Source organism: Bos taurus, chromosome 23 (genome assembly GCF_002263795.3).
Source record: "Bos taurus isolate L1 Dominette 01449 registration number 42190680 breed Hereford chromosome 23, ARS-UCD2.0, whole genome shotgun sequence".
Taxonomy (NCBI): domain Eukaryota; kingdom Metazoa; phylum Chordata; class Mammalia; order Artiodactyla; family Bovidae; genus Bos; species Bos taurus.
In genome coordinates, this window is record NC_037350.1 from 39692540 (window position 1) to 39709281 (window position 16742).

The 16742-nt window shown below is 44.4% G+C and overlaps 1 protein-coding gene across 9 annotated transcripts in view; it reads left to right on the forward strand.

Moving 5' to 3' along the window:
* The window catches only part of KIF13A (kinesin family member 13A), a 202693-nt gene that overhangs the window by 166469 nt on the left and 19482 nt on the right, over nucleotides 1-16742 (forward strand). For 8 of the 9 annotated variants that reach the window (XM_059880651.1, XM_010818549.4, XM_010818550.4 and 5 more), the window contains 9 exons: nucleotides 2421-2572; nucleotides 4045-4177; nucleotides 4361-4507; nucleotides 8558-8596; nucleotides 10183-10282; nucleotides 11850-11976; nucleotides 13294-13349; nucleotides 14940-15064; nucleotides 15327-15503. In XM_059880651.1, coding sequence (XP_059736634.1) covers nucleotides 2421-2572; nucleotides 4045-4177; nucleotides 4361-4507; nucleotides 8558-8596; nucleotides 10183-10282; nucleotides 11850-11976; nucleotides 13294-13349; nucleotides 14940-15064; nucleotides 15327-15503 — 1056 coding nt within the window. The remainder of the gene's footprint in view (nucleotides 1-2420; nucleotides 2573-4044; nucleotides 4178-4360; nucleotides 4508-8557; nucleotides 8597-10182; nucleotides 10283-11849; nucleotides 11977-13293; nucleotides 13350-14939; nucleotides 15065-15326; nucleotides 15504-16742) is intronic. The other variant, XM_024983947.2, reaches the window with a different exon arrangement.

The following is a 16742-nucleotide window of genomic DNA, read 5'->3' on the forward strand; positions in this document are numbered from 1 at the left end:
GAAGGGTGAAACCTGGATTTAAGATACATCCTAGTTAAAAACTGGCTTAATAAGTACTAGTATCAGAGGCCTTGGACTCACTATGTGACCTGGAGTTTTTTTTCACCCCTAAAATGTGCAGTTTGTCCTAATTGGTCATTAAATTTATTTTCATTTTAAAATTCTGGCTCTATCTTCAAATATTCCGATCCCAAAGAAAGGCAAATGCCAAAGAATGTTCAAACTACCACACAATTGCACTCATCTCATATTCTAGCAAAGTAATGCTCAAAATTCTCCAAGCTAGGCTTCAACAGTACCTGAACAGAGAACTTCCAGATGTTCAAGCTGGCTTTAGAAAAGGCAGAGGAGCCAGAGATCAAATTGCCAACATCCGCTGGATCATAGAAAAAGCAAGAGAATTCGAGAAAAACATCTGTTTTATTGACTATGCCAAAGCCTTTGACTGTGTGGATCACAACAAATTGTGGAAAATTCCTCCAGAGACGGGAATACCAGACCACCTGACCTGCCTCCTGAGAAATCTGTATGCAGGTCAAGAAATAACAGTTAGAACCAGAAATGAAACAACGGACTGGTTCCAAATTGGGAAAGGAGTACCTCAAGGCTGTATATTGTCACCCTGCTTATTTAACTTATATGGAGAGTACATCATGTGAAATGCTGGGCTGGATGAAACACAAGCTAGAATCAAGATTGCTGGGAGAAATACAATAATCTCAGACATGCAAATGACACCACCCTTATGGCAGAAAGCAAAAAGGAACTCCTCTTGAAAGTGAAAGAGGAGAGTGAAAAAGCTGGCTTAAAACTCAACAATCAAAAAACGAAGATCATGGCTTCTGGTCCCATCACTTCATGGCAAATAGATGCGGAAACAATGGAAACAGTGACAGACTTTATTTTCTTGGGCTCCAAAATCACTGCAGATGGTGACTGCAGCCTTGAAATTAAAAGATATTTGCTCCTTGGGAGAAAAGCTATGACCAACCTAGATAGGATATTAAAAAGCAGAGACATTACTTTGCTGACAAAGGCCCATCTAGTTAAGCTATGGTTTTTCCAGTAGTCATGTATGAATGTGAGAGTTGGACCATAAAGCTGAGTGATGAAAAATTGATACTTTTGAACTGTGGTGTTGGAGAAGACTCTTGAGAGTCCCTTGGACTGTAGGGAGATCAAACCAGTCAATCCTGAAGGAAATCAGTCCTGAATATTCATTGGAAGGACTGATGCTGAAGCTCCAATACTTTGGCTAACTGATGGGAAGATCTGACTCATTAGAAAAGACCTTGATGCTGGGAAAGATTGAAGGCAGGAGGAGAAGGGGACAACAGAGGATGAGATGGTTGGATGGCATCAGCAACTTGATGGACATGAGTTTGAGTCAGCTCTGGGAGTTGGTGGACAGGGAAGCCTGGCATGCTGCAGTCCATGGGGTTGCAAAGAGTCATACAAGACTGAGCAACTGAACTGCACTGGTCTCCAAATAAAATAAAAAGTTAGGTAGTATAATGTTAAACCAATTCAGCACAGCACAGCCCTTCCATTTCCTTCCCTTTCCTGCTAATGGGAAGGAAATGAAAGTGGTTCCTTGCCTGCTGCTTTGTTCTGGGTGATTTGCTCTACTGCTCCGTCCATTCAGTGTCTATCTCTTCACTCATCTCTTTGTGAAAAATTGGAGTGGGCGGGGCCTCCCTGGTGGCTCAGTGGTAAAGAACCCACCTGCCAGTGTAGGAGACACGGGTTCAATCCCTGAGCCAGGAAGATCCCACATGCCGAGGAGCAACTAAGCCAGTGCGCCAGAACTACTGAGCCTGTGTTCCAGAATGTGGGAGCCACAACTACAGAAGCTTGTGCACTCTAGAACCTGTGCTCTACAGCAAGAAGAGCCACCACAGTGAGAAGCCCGAGCGCTGACATAAATAAACAAACATTTCTTGAAAAGTTGGAGTGGGAGCGTTTAAGAGCAAGAGTGCAGATTGGTGGAGATAATCATATAAAATTTAATTCTGTTTTTAGTCTCCTAAGCCATAGCAAGGAACAATCATAAATTCCTTTTTTTTTTTGCTGTGCTGATTGGTCTGTTCCAGCTGAAAGTCGGAGTGGTCTGGGGAAAAGAGACCGAACCACAAGGAAGGGAGGATAGGTTCAGCTCTGCAACAGCAAGCCGTGTAATATGGGGCGGCTACTTTCCTCAGTGTCCTCTTGTATTAAAGAAAGGAACTCAATTCAGTTATCTCGGGTATCCCTTCCCATCTAATATGCTGGTTTCTTTGCCATTTTCTGTCCAGCAGCAGCAGTGATGGGTTTAAGGTTGGGATCAAGCTTACATACTCTAAAGTGAAAGGTAACAAGGAAATTTCACAGATTCCTTTCTGCATAATTCCTGTCCTGTTCCCTTTCCCTACTTATCCCAGGATTACGTGGTCAACGTAACGGAAGAATTCCTGGAGTTCATTTCAGATGGAGCACTGGCCATCGAAGTGTGGGGCCACCGGTGTACCGGGAACGGCAGCTCCATCTGGGAAGTCGATTCCCTTCATGCTAAGACGAGAACGCTGCATGACAGGTGTGTGCTTGGCTGAGGGCTTCAGGCGCGGGGTCAAGGCTTGCGCTTGGACAGCGGTTGAGAATTAGGACTCTGTGAGCCTATTTCCTGCTTTGTGAAATGGGAATAATGAAAGGAACTACCAGGTTTTGGGAAAATTCAAAAGGCAAAGGAACATCATTTCAACGAGGCTGAAACATCTGGGTACCTACTTGGGAAAAAACAACCTTGATCTTAATTCACATGATTCCACAAAACTTAATTGGAGATGGAGCACGACTTTAAATGTAAAAGATAAAACTATATAGCTTATAGAAGAAAACAGGAGGGTATCTTCTTTTAAAGTTGATTCTTTGCCTCTCCCATGACCCAGAAATCGTCCTTCTAGGTATTTACCCAAGAAAAATGAAAATGTAAGTCCATAAGCAGCCTGGTACATAAATGTTTATGGCAGTTCTATTCATAATGTCCCCCAAACTGTAAACAACCCAGATGTCCTTCAGTGTGAGAATGATGAACTGTGTTAGTAGTTGCACAATAGAATATTACTCAACAAAAAAAAGGAAAAGGACTGTGTCCCACTCTTACCCATTTGGACGAATTTCACAAACATTGTACTGAATCAGAGAAGCCAGAGCTAGAGGAGCACACTACTGCATGATTCCATTTATATGAAGTTCTTGAGCAGATAAAACGAATCTGAGGTTATACAGCTAGTGCGAATGGTGTGGGAATTGAGTGGGAAGGGGCCTGAGCAAGCCTGCCATGGTCATGGCCAGACAAGGGGCACAGATGCGTGCATTTGTCACGACTCATCCAGCTCTACACTTGAGAGCTAGACAGTTCACTGTGTCATACCTCAATCAAATAAAAAGAACCTATACCATACGAGGTTGTTCTGAGAGCTAAATAGGAAAATAACCTGTGATACACATAGCTCAGTGCCTTACACATAATAAATGCTCAGTGACTAGGGGCTTCTTCCTATTGCTAATAATGTCTTTGGTTAATAATGTCATGGATGTGACTTTCCTGAGGGTCCGGTGGTTAAGAATCCATCTTCCAGTGCAGAGGATATGGATTCAATCCAGAGTCGGGGAAGTAAGACTCCACCATGTTGAGAGGCGACTAAGCCCATGAGCCACAAGTAGAGACCCTGTGCAACTACTGAGCCCAGGTGCTGCAACTAAGGAGCTTCCCAGGTGGTGCCCTGGTAAAGAATTCAGCTGCCAATGCAGCAGGTGCAGGTTTGATCCCTGGGTCAGGAAGATCCCCTGGAAGAGGAAATGGCAACATACTCCAGTATTCTTGCCAGGATCATCCCATGGGCAGAGGAGACTGGCAGCCAATACAATCCACGGGGTTGCAAAGAGTTGGACGCGACTGAGCACACACGCATGCTGCAGCTAAGACCCAACAAAGTCAAATAAATAAGAATAAATAAATGTTAAAAGAATAATGACTTGGTTGTTTGCTGGGACGTGTTTCTGCAGGTGGAATGAAGTTACTCGCAGAATAGAGATGTGGATCTCCATCCTGGAGCTGAACGAGCTGGGGGAGTACGCCGCCGTGGAGCTTCACCAGGCCAAGGACGTCAACACAGGCGGCGTCCTTCAGCTCAGACAGGTACTCGGTCTGCCTCAGCTTGCTTCATGCTTTCTCCCTGTCCCCTTCTCACAGTTTCTGGAGCACTCTAGTTCTTTGCCTGTCTGTTCCCTCATTCTTCCCCCTTTCCTTTATCCTCTTCGCCTGTCCCTCCCGGTTCCCATTCCTGGCACCCATTTCCACATCCCACCCCCGCCTCTGCAGGGTCATTCCCGGAGAGTCCAAGTCACAGTGAAGCCTGTCCAGCATTCCGGGACACTGCCACTCATGGTTGAAGCCATCTTGTCCATCTCCATCGGCTGCATCACTGCCAGGTCAACCAAGCTCCAGAGAGGGCTGGACAGTTACCAGGTGAGACCAACAGGTTTGAAGCAGAGTTTAACAAAGATTGGTTAATACAGAACTAAGGTAGTCCTCTTTAGGAATATAACCAAGCTCTTTGTATCTGTAACCATGTATCTGTCCCACCCCCACCCCATTCATATGTCCATCCGTTGCCTTTTTACTAGGTTTAAAATACCATATTGGCTTAGTGCTGCGTAGTAATAATTTTATTTATAAAAACACATTGACGCTATTGTGCTTGTTTATTTTAGGCAGGTTTTATTTTACATCAGGCCCAAATTATGTTGGGTATGTGACATTGCTGGCTTTGGCCTGATTCCACTTTTATTAATATAAAATTGCCCCCAGATGCTGTCATAATTAACAAGCTCTCTGAAAGCTTTCCTTTTTTTTAAATTGAACGTTGTCTTCATGATCGTTTATGTTCATTAAATCTCCTTTTGCTAAATCTTGTTTTTTTTTTTTTTTAATTAAAAGGTGGAACCATCTAAGAGTTCATCACATTTGCCAATCACAATAAACTTTGAGATCAGGGACTTGTCCCCAGGGGCCTGAAAGAACTCACGTGCTTCACTGAGTCCCTGGCTTGCTATCAATTATAATTAGAGAAAAGCTTCCCCGATGGCTCAGTGGTAAAGAATCCACCTGCCAATGCAGAAGACCCGGGTTCCATCCCTGGTTGGGGAAGATCCCCTGGAGAAGGAAATGGCAATCCACTCCAGTATTCTTGCCTAGAGAATTCCATGGACAGAGGAGCCTGGCAGGCTGCAGTCCATGGGGTCGTAAAGTCAGACACGACTTAGCAACTCAACAACAGCAACTTAGAGACTTGGAAGAATCAGATCGTTGAATCCTGGTTCCCTCACTGCCACAGGTGAAGGCAACATGCTCCGTGTCATGATGGGGAGAAAAAGTTTCTCTATAGAGTCTGGGCAGAAGCCCAGACTATCCTGAGAATGATTCATCTTCCCGCAGTTTCCTTTTGGCTTCTTCCTGAAAGCTAAAAAGGACACTGACTTGGACTGTTCGGCCAAAAGGAAGGCACAACTTTGTGAGTTGTGAGTTTCAGCCCAGGCCAAAACTGCCTCAGACTCAAAGCCTGGGAAGAGTGTAAATGGAGCTGTGAGGCTGGAGTCTATTGTTTCTGGGAGGCTTCTCCACCAGACTTTTCCCTGTGTGTGAAGTAGATGTTATTAATAGGCTCTCCCTCGCTTGGCCATTAACTTTGAGGGCAGCTACAGGACCTGGTAGAAAGAGCTCAGACTTGGAGTGAGGATACCTAGTTTTGTTTGATTTAACCGAGTCATTTAAACTTTGAGTTTTGGGACTTCCCTGGTGGTTGACTGGTTAAGAATCTGCCTTACAACGCAGGGGACACGGGTTTTGGTCCCTGGTCGGTGAACCAAGATCCCACATGCCTTCGTTCTGCAACGGAAGATCCCATATGATGCAACCAAGATCCCACGTGCTACAACTAAGACCCAATGCAGCCGAATAGATAAATATTAAAAAAATATATATATATATATTTTTTTTTTTTTTTGAGTTCCCTTTTCTTTTCCTCCAAAACTATGATAATTCTCTGAGGTCCCTTTCTGCCATAAGATTTTGTGGCTTAATGAATCTCTGATCTTAGATAAAACCTTGAATCTGTGTGTCCTGAACCATGACTACAGACATGGATCATTAACTGATGGATATTGTTAACTGATTGATTATTCTCATTTGAGGAACACTGTGAAAGTGAAAGTCGGCTCAGTCGTGTCTGACTATTTGCGACCCCACGGACTGTACAGTCCATGAAATTCTCCAGGCCAGAATACTGGAGTGGGTAGCCTTTCCCTTCTCCAGGGGATCTTCCCAACCCAGGGATCAAACCCAGGTCTCCCGAATTGCAGGCAGATTCTTTACTAGCTGAGCCACAAGGGGAGCCCAAAGGGACACTATAAGGGTTGATTATTTGCACTTTTTAGAGCAGCTATACCCCTTGAGTTAAAACCTCAAAGAATATAGTACCTGCCATGCAAATTTAAGCCGTGACAGTTTTAAAGCTTTTGTTTTTCTTTGCACCATGCTTCAGGTCATGTCCAGTACTGTTTTTGTTGGTGGAATAAGACATTAGAATTATTTTGATGTGATAGCTGGAGCCAGTCCAGAAAAAGCTGATTTCACAATAGTTCTACATCATGAAAGCTCAAGCTGGTTTTCAGCGAATAAAAGTATCTCCTTGGTCTAAGAAATAATGATAAATTAGGGCTGTTTGTACTTTATTCATTAGTATGGGGAATTAATTCGAGGAAAGTTATTTCAGTATTGCGCTTGCATTTAATAAGTTAGTTATCCAAATGAAAATGATGGTTACTAAACTAAAGCTGAAGTTTATTTTAAAGTCTACACAGAGAATAATTTTAACAGTATTTTTTAAAGCACTTTTGAAAAGCAGTATATTTTGAAGTATACTTCAATATGAAAACAGTGTAATCATATTTTTTAAAGTGCTTGGAAAAAATAGTCTTTTATATGACCAGGCCACTCCACTTCCTTTTTAACATTAACCCTCTAATAACCCCAGAAAAATGAAAGAAGGATGTTTCATTTTAAGTAGAACCTGCTTCCATAGAGATGGATATTCTCTACAAATGGGGATTTCTTTATTTTTGTTTCTTTCTCTATTTTTTGGCCTCGTAGCTTCTGGGATGTTAGTTCCCTGACCCAAGATCAAACCCAGGCCCTCAGCAGTGAGAGCCCAAGAGTCCCAACCACTGAACCACCAGCGAATTCCTTTTCTCTCCTTATTCTTGTTTCTAAGGAAAATCGTCTCAACTAAAACCCTTTTATTTTCAACACAATCATTTTGTTTGGCAAATGTTTTTGCCAAAAATGCTTATTTTATGTAGTTATTGTAAAGTGTTGTCATGGGTCTAGACAGTTTTGGGTTTTCTCACCTGACTGATACATGAATACTGGTCTGTCCTACAGTGGTGGATGATAGAGCTGTGTATCCAAAATCGTGGGCTGTGCTCTTACCATGAGTGAGTAACAGTTGCTCACTCCTGTCCAACTCTTTGCGACCCCGTGGACTGTAGCCTGCCAGGCTCCTCTGTCCATGGAATTCTCCAGACAAGAACACTGGAGTGGGTTGCCATTTCCTTCTCCAGGGGATCTTCCCCACCTGGGATCCAACCTGGGTCTCCTGCATTGCAGGCAGATTCTTTATACCATCTGAGCCACCAGGGTAGCCCCACGTAGTCATAAACTCTTACTGTAGCAGTTTAGTATACAGAATCTCTCCAGTCTTCCCTTGGTATCCAGGGGCATTGATTCCAGAACCCTGCTTTGGATATGAGAGTCCGAGAATGCTCAAGTCTCTTACATAAAATGGCCCGGTACATTCCGCCCTCTGTATGAGGAAGCTTCTGTGGTTGGTTGAATCTACAGATGGGGGACTTGTGGATACAGAGCACTGACTGTACGTGGAGTCTTAGCTTCCCAGTGGTTTTTCCCCTGGGATCATGTCACAGTAACTGAGGTGTGGTGCCAGGTCAAGGGCACAGACCTGGCCTCAGTCCTGACCCCTGCCACTCTCCGTGTGAGCCTTGGGTTCAATCATTTCATCCTTCAGGCCTCAGCTGCCTCACAGCTAAAACCAAGAGACTGAGCAAGAAACTCTCCAAAGTCCTTTCTAACTTTGCCCACTCTAAATCTCAATTGACAGCTCACCCAGAAACTAATAGCAACTTTGCATAACAGTGGGGTAAGTCTTGACCCAGTGGGGTTGGTTCCTCTCCCCAGCTAAGAGAATCTAAGACCGTTCCTATTTTTAAATGACTGCTTTCTCAATGAAAGAAAAAAAAGTAGAATCTTAAATTCGCTAAGTTAACTATAGGCAAGTGAATGAAATCCAGTTTTTGAGATTCAGTTCAATGTTTATTATGCCGATGCTGTTCGTGTGTGCTGTCCTTTGTAATGTGTGTGTTAACCTTAGAGACCTGTTTTCCTTGTGTGCTGTTTGAGAACCAAAATGCATGTCCTTTGTGTTTATTTTTTTCCTACCAGAGAGATGATGAGGATGGTGATGATATGGATAGTTATCAGGTATTACTGTTGCTGTCAATCCTGTGGCATGGGGCACAGCTGCTGCTAATTGCCAGCATCCGCAAAGCCGAGGGCAGGGAGGAGGAAGGGCCATAGAGCAAGAATATGCCGTTTTCACTCGCTTTTGATTTGCTTTCAGCGTAATCAGGGACACAGTCCTGTTTCTACAGATTTCCCCATCAGTTCAAAATGTATCTGCAGATAGTTCATTTTGCCATGCCATCTCGAACTGCTAGCTTGTAAAGCCTTTCTAAACAAGACCACAATCTCTGTATTAAATTGATCTTAAGAACTGTAGTTATCCATCCATAATCTTTAAATAGACCTGTGTTTCCTATGTGAACCTGCAGTTAGCACCTTACATCCGAGCGAGTTACATTGTTCTAACATGCGATTTGATTTTTAAAGATTTTTGCCAGACAGAAAAACTGGAGACATTTTAAGCACATGGTTTTGTTTAGCCAGTTTTCTTCTTTCTGTAAAGCCAAACTTAGTTATTCATAACCTGGAGAACTTACCTCTCAGCCTTAAATCTTTCTGGAAATCTAGAGGAAAAAGTGCACAGGTGAAGTAGCGCTGACCATCCTGCAGTCAGTGGAATGTGGGATTACAGTAATGGTCAAGGTGACGAACCAAGATGAAGCTTTCTGGGTTGGTTCCCAGTCTCTGTACTGATTCTCTACATAAATGTCAAGAGCATGTTTTCTGGTGTGCCTTCCTCTAAGTAAAGTGTGGATCCGTCATAGGGGACACCTCAGAAGTCCTCAGGTGTCTGCTCTTAATGGACCATCTTATGGGTTAGACTGGAATTAGGCAGTCAAAGCCTTCTGAATAGGGTTGGTAGGTGTCTTTCCTGCCTCGTAGCTTTACTGAGAAAGAAAACAAACAAGTAAAAACAAATCTTAGGGTAAATACCAGTCTCCCCTTGAATCTAGCAACGCCATTAACTAACGTCCCGTGGCTGGCTGTGCACTTCCTGCCCCGTGGTTCACAGTCAGGTCCAGCATCCGCTTCCGGGATTTCTCAGCATGGCTGACTGCATGTTGGCTTTTTGCATGGGGCATTTTTGGTTAGCCTCATGGTAGCAGTTAGAGGTAAGATCTTTGCAGCAAGTGCGAGAGGTTCTCCGCTGATCTATTCTCTGCCTTTCAGAAAATACATGTTACCCAAGCCATTGAGCTATGAATGGTGAAAATGTGATTCTCCATTTGCTGTTTTGAAACTGGGGGTCTGTTTCTGGTGCCCTTCCTCTTAGAATCACAAACCTCTTCAAACAAACAGCTACAACTTAAATACATAGATGCACATATTGTATAACAGCTGGTATAGTTGGAGCTTCTCTTGCTTTTAAGTATAATTATCCTTTCGGAAGTCCAGGGGCTCTGATTTTCTGAAAATCAGGATCCTCAATCAGCATGCAGGGTTCCTAAGGCTTCTGTGCTTTCTTGCATATTAATCACACGGCAACGTTTAATGGCCTTTCCTAATGAAAAGATTCCTAATCAATTGAAACACCTTTTGTTAAAAAAAAAAGAAAGAGTTATCTGTGCACTTTACAGGAAAATGTTTTCCCTTCCTGATGCCAGGAAGAAGACTTAAACTGCGTGAGAGAGAGGTGGTCGGATGCCCTCATTAAACGGCGAGAATACCTAGACGAACAGATTAAAAAAGTCAGCAACAAAAAAGGTACATGAGATGTAACTCTTGGCTGGGAGTTGCCTTTCCGTTGGATAGTGGGGGTAGGCTGTTTTCCTCCCTTAGCTACACAACAGTATCTCAGATTTTTGACCCTGTTACAATTATAGATATTAGTGAATTGTTGTTGTGCAAGGTTGGTTTAAACAGGCCTTAAATTTGAAAGTAGTAAGTTTCATTACTTGAGTGGACTATGACATTAAATGTTAAATTCAGTTTTCATTTTGATGAATGCAAATGCCATCAATATCAACATGTCCATATGAGGTATTCCAGGCCCAGATCCTAGAACTGCAGTGAAAGGGTCACTTTTGAACCCACGACACGTGGCAGGTGGGCCTCGGCTACCACTGGTCGGAAACCATGTGCTCAGCTTGTTGAGGGTAGCCAGAAGTCAGCTCTGCAGCTCTGCTTACCACTACCCAACCTCCAGGATTCCATTTGCTTCCAACGGCAACAGCCATTCGGATTCTAGAGCAGAAATGTGCTCTTAAAACGCCAGTTTCTCATCCAGATTGTGTGCTTCACTCAGTGTGGTTGATTCTCCACCAAAGGACATGTCCTTGAATGTGAGTCCACTTCACACAGAACGCAGCGAAAATCCTCTCTCCGTAAAACAGCTTGGTGTCAGTTTTTGTATGCGCTCAGCCTGCTAATGAAAGCCCACTTTGGATTTCCCTGGTGGTCCAGTGGTTAAGAGTCTGCCTACCAATGCAGGGGATGCCAGTTCAGTCCCTGGCCTGGGAAGATCCCACATACCATGGAGCAGCTAAGCCTGTGCACCACAGCTACTGAGTCTGTGCCCTAAAGCCCAGGAGCTGCAAGGACTGAAACCCGAGCTCCCTAGAGCGTATGCTCTGCACCAAGAGAAGCCACTGCATGAGAAGCCTGCGCACTGCAACTAGAGAAAGCCCGAGCACAGCAATGAAGGCGCATCACAGCCAAATATAGATAAATTAATTTTTTCAAAAAATGATAAAGTGCTGGGAGTTAGAACTTCAACATATCTTTAAAAAACAAACTCACTCCAGAGTTAAATTAGGCTAAGAGGATTGCAAAATAGATCAAATAAAATCCCTTGCATTACAAGTATGAAGGAGAATAAGTTCATTTTGCAGAGTGCAGGAGACCATGTTTAATCCTCTGTAAAATGACGTGTGGTTTCGTAAAGCAGTGCCCTCTCCATTATTGCACTGGATCCTTCTGACAGGTGCATGATATCTACATGACTTGTAGGATCCCTATTTGACAAAGTAGGAAATGAAGACCCATCTGTGGAATAACTTTCCCAAATGACAGAACTCTTAAAAAAACCCGAGTCTTCTCATTCCTGTTCCACTGCTCTTTCCATTCTTCCTAGCTTAGGCTCTGCTAGTCCGGTGTTCTAGCCCCCATGAGCTGCTCAGGCTTAAACTTCAGAGCCTCAGATCCTTTTTTTTGCGGGGGAGGACATCACGGATGGTTAAGCCACTCCTGGATACCACCCAGTGCAAACCGATTTAAATTTAGAAATCGTCTCTCCTCCCCCTTGGTGCTCATGCCCCTGTTTTGCCCGCAGAGAAGACGGAGGATGACGTGGAGCGGGAAGCCCGGCTGGTGGAGCAGTGGGTGGGGCTGACGGAGGAGAGGAACGCTGTGCTGGTGCCTGCGCCGGGCAGCGGGATCCCCGGGGCGCCTGCCGACTGGTGAGACCCCTCTCCTGTGGTGGCCTGGGGCGGGTCAGGCGAGTGACCTGCTGAGATTGTCACAGAAAATGTTAAGTACTACAAGCTGCCCAGGGAAGGGCCGCCCAGCCCCAGTGCTCCCGTCCCTCTTGTCCTTGCCTGCTGCAACCACTGTCCTCTCTCAGGAAGCCAGAGATCAGTTATCACTGGCCAGGAATCAGATACCATGCTCCTCGGTTCCCCGGAATGAGCACCTCGGACACAACTTCCTGATCTCCAGAAATTCTCATTGTTGTTCAGTCGCTCAGTCATGTCCGACTCTTTGTGACCCTATGGACTGCAGCACACCAGGCTTCCCTGTCCTTCACCATCTCCTGGAGCTTGCTCAAACTCATGTCCATTGAGTTGGTGATGCTATCCAATCTCAGCCTCTGTCATCCCCTTCTCCTCCTCCTTCAATCTTTCCCATCAGCAGGGTCTTTTCTAATGAGTCAGTTCTTCACACTAGGTGGCCAAAGTATTGGAGCTTCAGCTTAAGCATCAGTCCTTCCAATGAATATTTGGGACTGATTTCCTTTAGGATAGACTGGTTGGATCTCCTTGTAGTCCAAGGGACTCTCAAGAGTCTTCTCCAACACCACAGTTCAAAAGCATCAGTTCTTCGGCACTCAGCCTTCTTTATGGTCCAGCTCTCATATCCGTACATGATTACTAGAACAACCATAGCTTTGATTAGATGGACCTTTGTCAACAAAGTAGTGTCTCTGCTTTTTAATACACTGTCTAGGTTTGTCTTAGCTTTTCTTCCAAGGAGCAAGTGCCTTGTAATTTCACGACTGCAGTCAAGAAATTCTCATATCTTGACTTAAAAGAAGGGTGCTTCTTGAGCATACTTGAAAAGGGCAGAAATGTCTTCTTTTTTGTCTTCATGCCTATTTAGTTTGGTCACTAGCATAGAGTCAACACTTAAGCACTGATTTTCTATCAGTCCTGATGCTCAAAAGAAGCTAGGCAAATCAATCCAGCTTTCTGTACCACCTCCAAAATAGTGACTTCTCTTCTTTCCATCACTAGAATTATTCTCAGAAAGACAAAATAATCTTTGTTTCAATTAATTACATGTAATTCATATAACTGGTAGTTCTCTATAGAAATCACACAAATCCCATGATTTGTGTTAAATAAGGATGATAAGAATTGTGAGAAGGTTTCATTTGTAAGAGCTGTATCTGTCTCCACAATGATTCTCTTCTGCTTCCCTGCCTCTGTGATGTTTAGTTATTTAACAAGGGGCAAAACCCATATTTTGTTATGATGAAATATTGTTATTAAATTTAGGATCCCACCACCTGGAATGGAAACCCACATACCGGTTCTCTTCCTTGATTTGAACGGTAAGTAGACACCTATTGTTCCGAGGCTTGTCACCCTGAATGAGGTTTGCAATCTAGTCAAACCCACAGCACTTTAGCCCTTAAATGACTTGTCTGATCACTCACATGCCTTATCGAGGTAACAACCAAATGTATAAAACCATGACATATAGAATCACTGAAAGACAGATGTAGAAATTTATTCTTCAAAAAAGAACACTCGAGAGATTGAGAGCTGCATACAAAAACTGCAGTTGAGTTATTGCTGGGAAACAGTAACAGACATGGAAATTACATGAGAAAGTCATCACCCTTACAGTTCTGAATCCTTCTATGTTGCCGGTGCTCTGGAATCTGCATTTCTGACTGGTTCCCTTTGCTCCCCACCGCCAATGGTGGTGTTCCTAGACCGTGATGATTTGTAACCCTACATGAAGGGCTGTCCGTTATTATAGCATCTAGATTGAACCTGGGTGAACCTGGGACAAGTGTTTTCAATGTGTTTTAGCTGCAAAATCTATTTTCAATATGAACTCGTGAATGGAACCCCACGTGTGGAATATGAGAGTGGAGCTGCTGAGTTTAGGGATAGGCAGGCCCTTCTGCAGGGCCCTTGGGATTCTCAAAGCACAGCCTAAGAACCTCTCTTCTGGAGGGAAGACCAGTAACCGATGAAGACGTGGGAGGTTGGCTTTGTCTCTTTTAAAAAAAATGCGGGCAATTTTTTTAAAAGCCTAGAAGTAGACTGTTACTTCACGAAGCAGTGAGTTCCCCATTACTGGAGGTTCCCCATTATACAAGGAAAGGCTGAATAACTGTATCCAGAGATCTGTAAAGAGTGAATCCTACACTGGGTAGGGCATTGGAGAGGATGGCCGTCAAAGTTCTCCCAAATGCATAGAACTTTATTGCTAAGTTGGTAATTTAACCAAACAAATCTCTGCTGCTGATGCTGCTAAGTCGCTTCAGTCGTGTCTGACTCTGTGTGACCCCATAGACGGCAGCCCACCAGGCTCCCCCGTCCCTAGGATTCTCCAGGCAAGAACACTGGAGTGGGTTGCCATTTCCCCCTCCAATGCATGAAAGTGAAAAGTCAAAGTGAAGTTGCTCAGTCGTGTCCAACTCTTAGCAACCCCATGGACTGCAGCCTACCAGGCTCCTCCATCCATGGGATTTTCCAGGCAAGAGTACTGGAGTGGGTTGCCATTTCCTTCTCCAACAAATCTCTAATTTAGTGTAAATTACATAAGTAGGACCATAAACTTAACACTAGGTTATGAGAGGAATTGACATCAGAAAGCAGTACAATTGTAAGGTATGTTTACGTAGTAAAAATGTTTGTTTCCGGGACTACATATGGTATATATTCAGTCCATTTTATAGAAGAGTCTCAAAGACACCCTTTTGGCTCCCACAGTTATTTCTGTAAAAGATAGAAACTGTTGTGGGCACTGGAATCACTGTTTTAACTGCAGAATAAGGGATGAAAAAAATAAATAGCATTACCTATAAACTTCATCAGTAAAAAGCATATTTAAAATTTTGGGGTGCTTGCTTAAAAGAAATCTGATCTTTCCCCCACTTTTGTATCTGTTCCCTGGACTTCGTCAGCGGATGACCTCAGTGCCAATGAGCAGCTCGTGGGCCCCCACGCATCAGGCGTGAACTCCATCCTCCCCAAGGAGCACGGCAGCCAGTTTTTCTACCTGCCCATCATAAAGCACAGTGACGAGGAGGTAATGGGCCTTAAAGAGTCTCTTAAAGGGCTTCAGATTAATGCACATGCCTGTGGGCCTGTCTGCCCATTAAGCTGCTGTGGTCTGGGCTTTTGGAGAAGTGGACGGGGAACTTTAAAAAATAGAATATATGTGTTATCCAAAAGGTGAGGGAAAGCATCTGTGATTCAATAGAGTTGTGTGTGGTTTTCTAGCTCAAGATGTAAAACTGCTACAGCTGAGCTGTTTTATTTCCATGTCCCCCTCCTTCCTGGGTCCCTAGGTTTCAGCCACAGCCTCCTGGGACTCCTCGGTGCATGATTCCGTTCACTTGAACAGGGTCACCCCGCAGAATGAGAGGATCTACCTGATAGTGAAGACCACAGTCCAGCTCAGCCACCCGGCCGCTATGGAGCTGGTCTTACGAAAACGGATTGCAGCCAACATTTACAACAAACAGGTAGTCACGGGGCCTGATTCTGCCGTTGCGTGTTGTTGTTTAGTCGCTCAATCGTGTCCAACTCTGCAAGCCCATGGACTGTAGCCCGCCAGGCTCCCCTGCCCATGGGATTCTCCAGGCAAGAACACTGGAGCGGGTTGCCATTCCCTTCTCCAATGCGTGAAAGTGAAGTCGCTCAGTCGTGTCTGACTCTTAGTGACCCTACAGACTGTAGCCTGCCAGGCTCCTCTGCCCATGGGATTTTCCAGGCAAGAATTACTGGAGGGGTTTGCCATTTCCTCTTCCAGGGGATCTTCCTGGCCCAGGGATGGAGCAGCATCTCTTACGTCTCCTGCATTGCAGGCAGATTCTTTACTGACAGCTCCCTGGTAGTTCAGCTGGTAAAGAATCCGCCTGCAGTGCAGGAGGCCCTGGTTCGATTCCTGGGTCGGGAAGATCTGCTGGAGAAGGGGAAGGCTACGCTTCAGTATTCTTGAGATTCCCTGTTGGCTCAGCTGGTAAAGAATCCGCCTGCAATGTGGGAGACCTGGGTTTGATCCCTGGGTTGGGAAGATCCCCTGGAGAAGGGAAAGGCTACCTACTCCAGTATTCTGAGCTGGAGAATTCCATGGACTGTATAGTCCATAGGGTCACAAAGAGTCGGACACGACGGAGCGACTGTCACTTCACTTTACCACTAGCGCCACCTTTGTATGAGCACTAAGTTTCTTGCTCCTTGCTATCACAAAGTGGTGTTTGGGGTGTTAATTCAGTGGCTGTGCAAGTCGCTACCAGGTTATAATCTGATTCTCATTTATCTAAGATGACAGGGTCTGAGGATAGCAGAACTAAATGCCATCCAGCAAAGAACTCTTCCACCTTGACCAGTTTGAGACCCATAATCCTAGGAGGCAGTGAACTTATGATATTTCTCTGTTTGAAAAAGGTTAAGTGCCTGGCTTAAGCAGGTTAATGACAAAACCAGGACAAAGGCAGGCTGCATGCAAGTCCGTCTCCTAACACCTCCCTGGATCTCATCTCAGAGGCACTGTCAGCAGAACAGATGCTCTGAACTGACTTCTGATGCTGCCAGGATGGACTGATTAAACCCTGACAGCATCAAGAAGAAAGATAGCAGATGGGATGGGAAAGAGAAGCAGTGAATCCCAGATTTCTCCTAAGAAACTTTTCCAAATGTACTTTTTCCCCTGGACTTTTTCCCCTGGAGTAAAAGCTAGGAATCTCTTTTCTTGAAGAAAA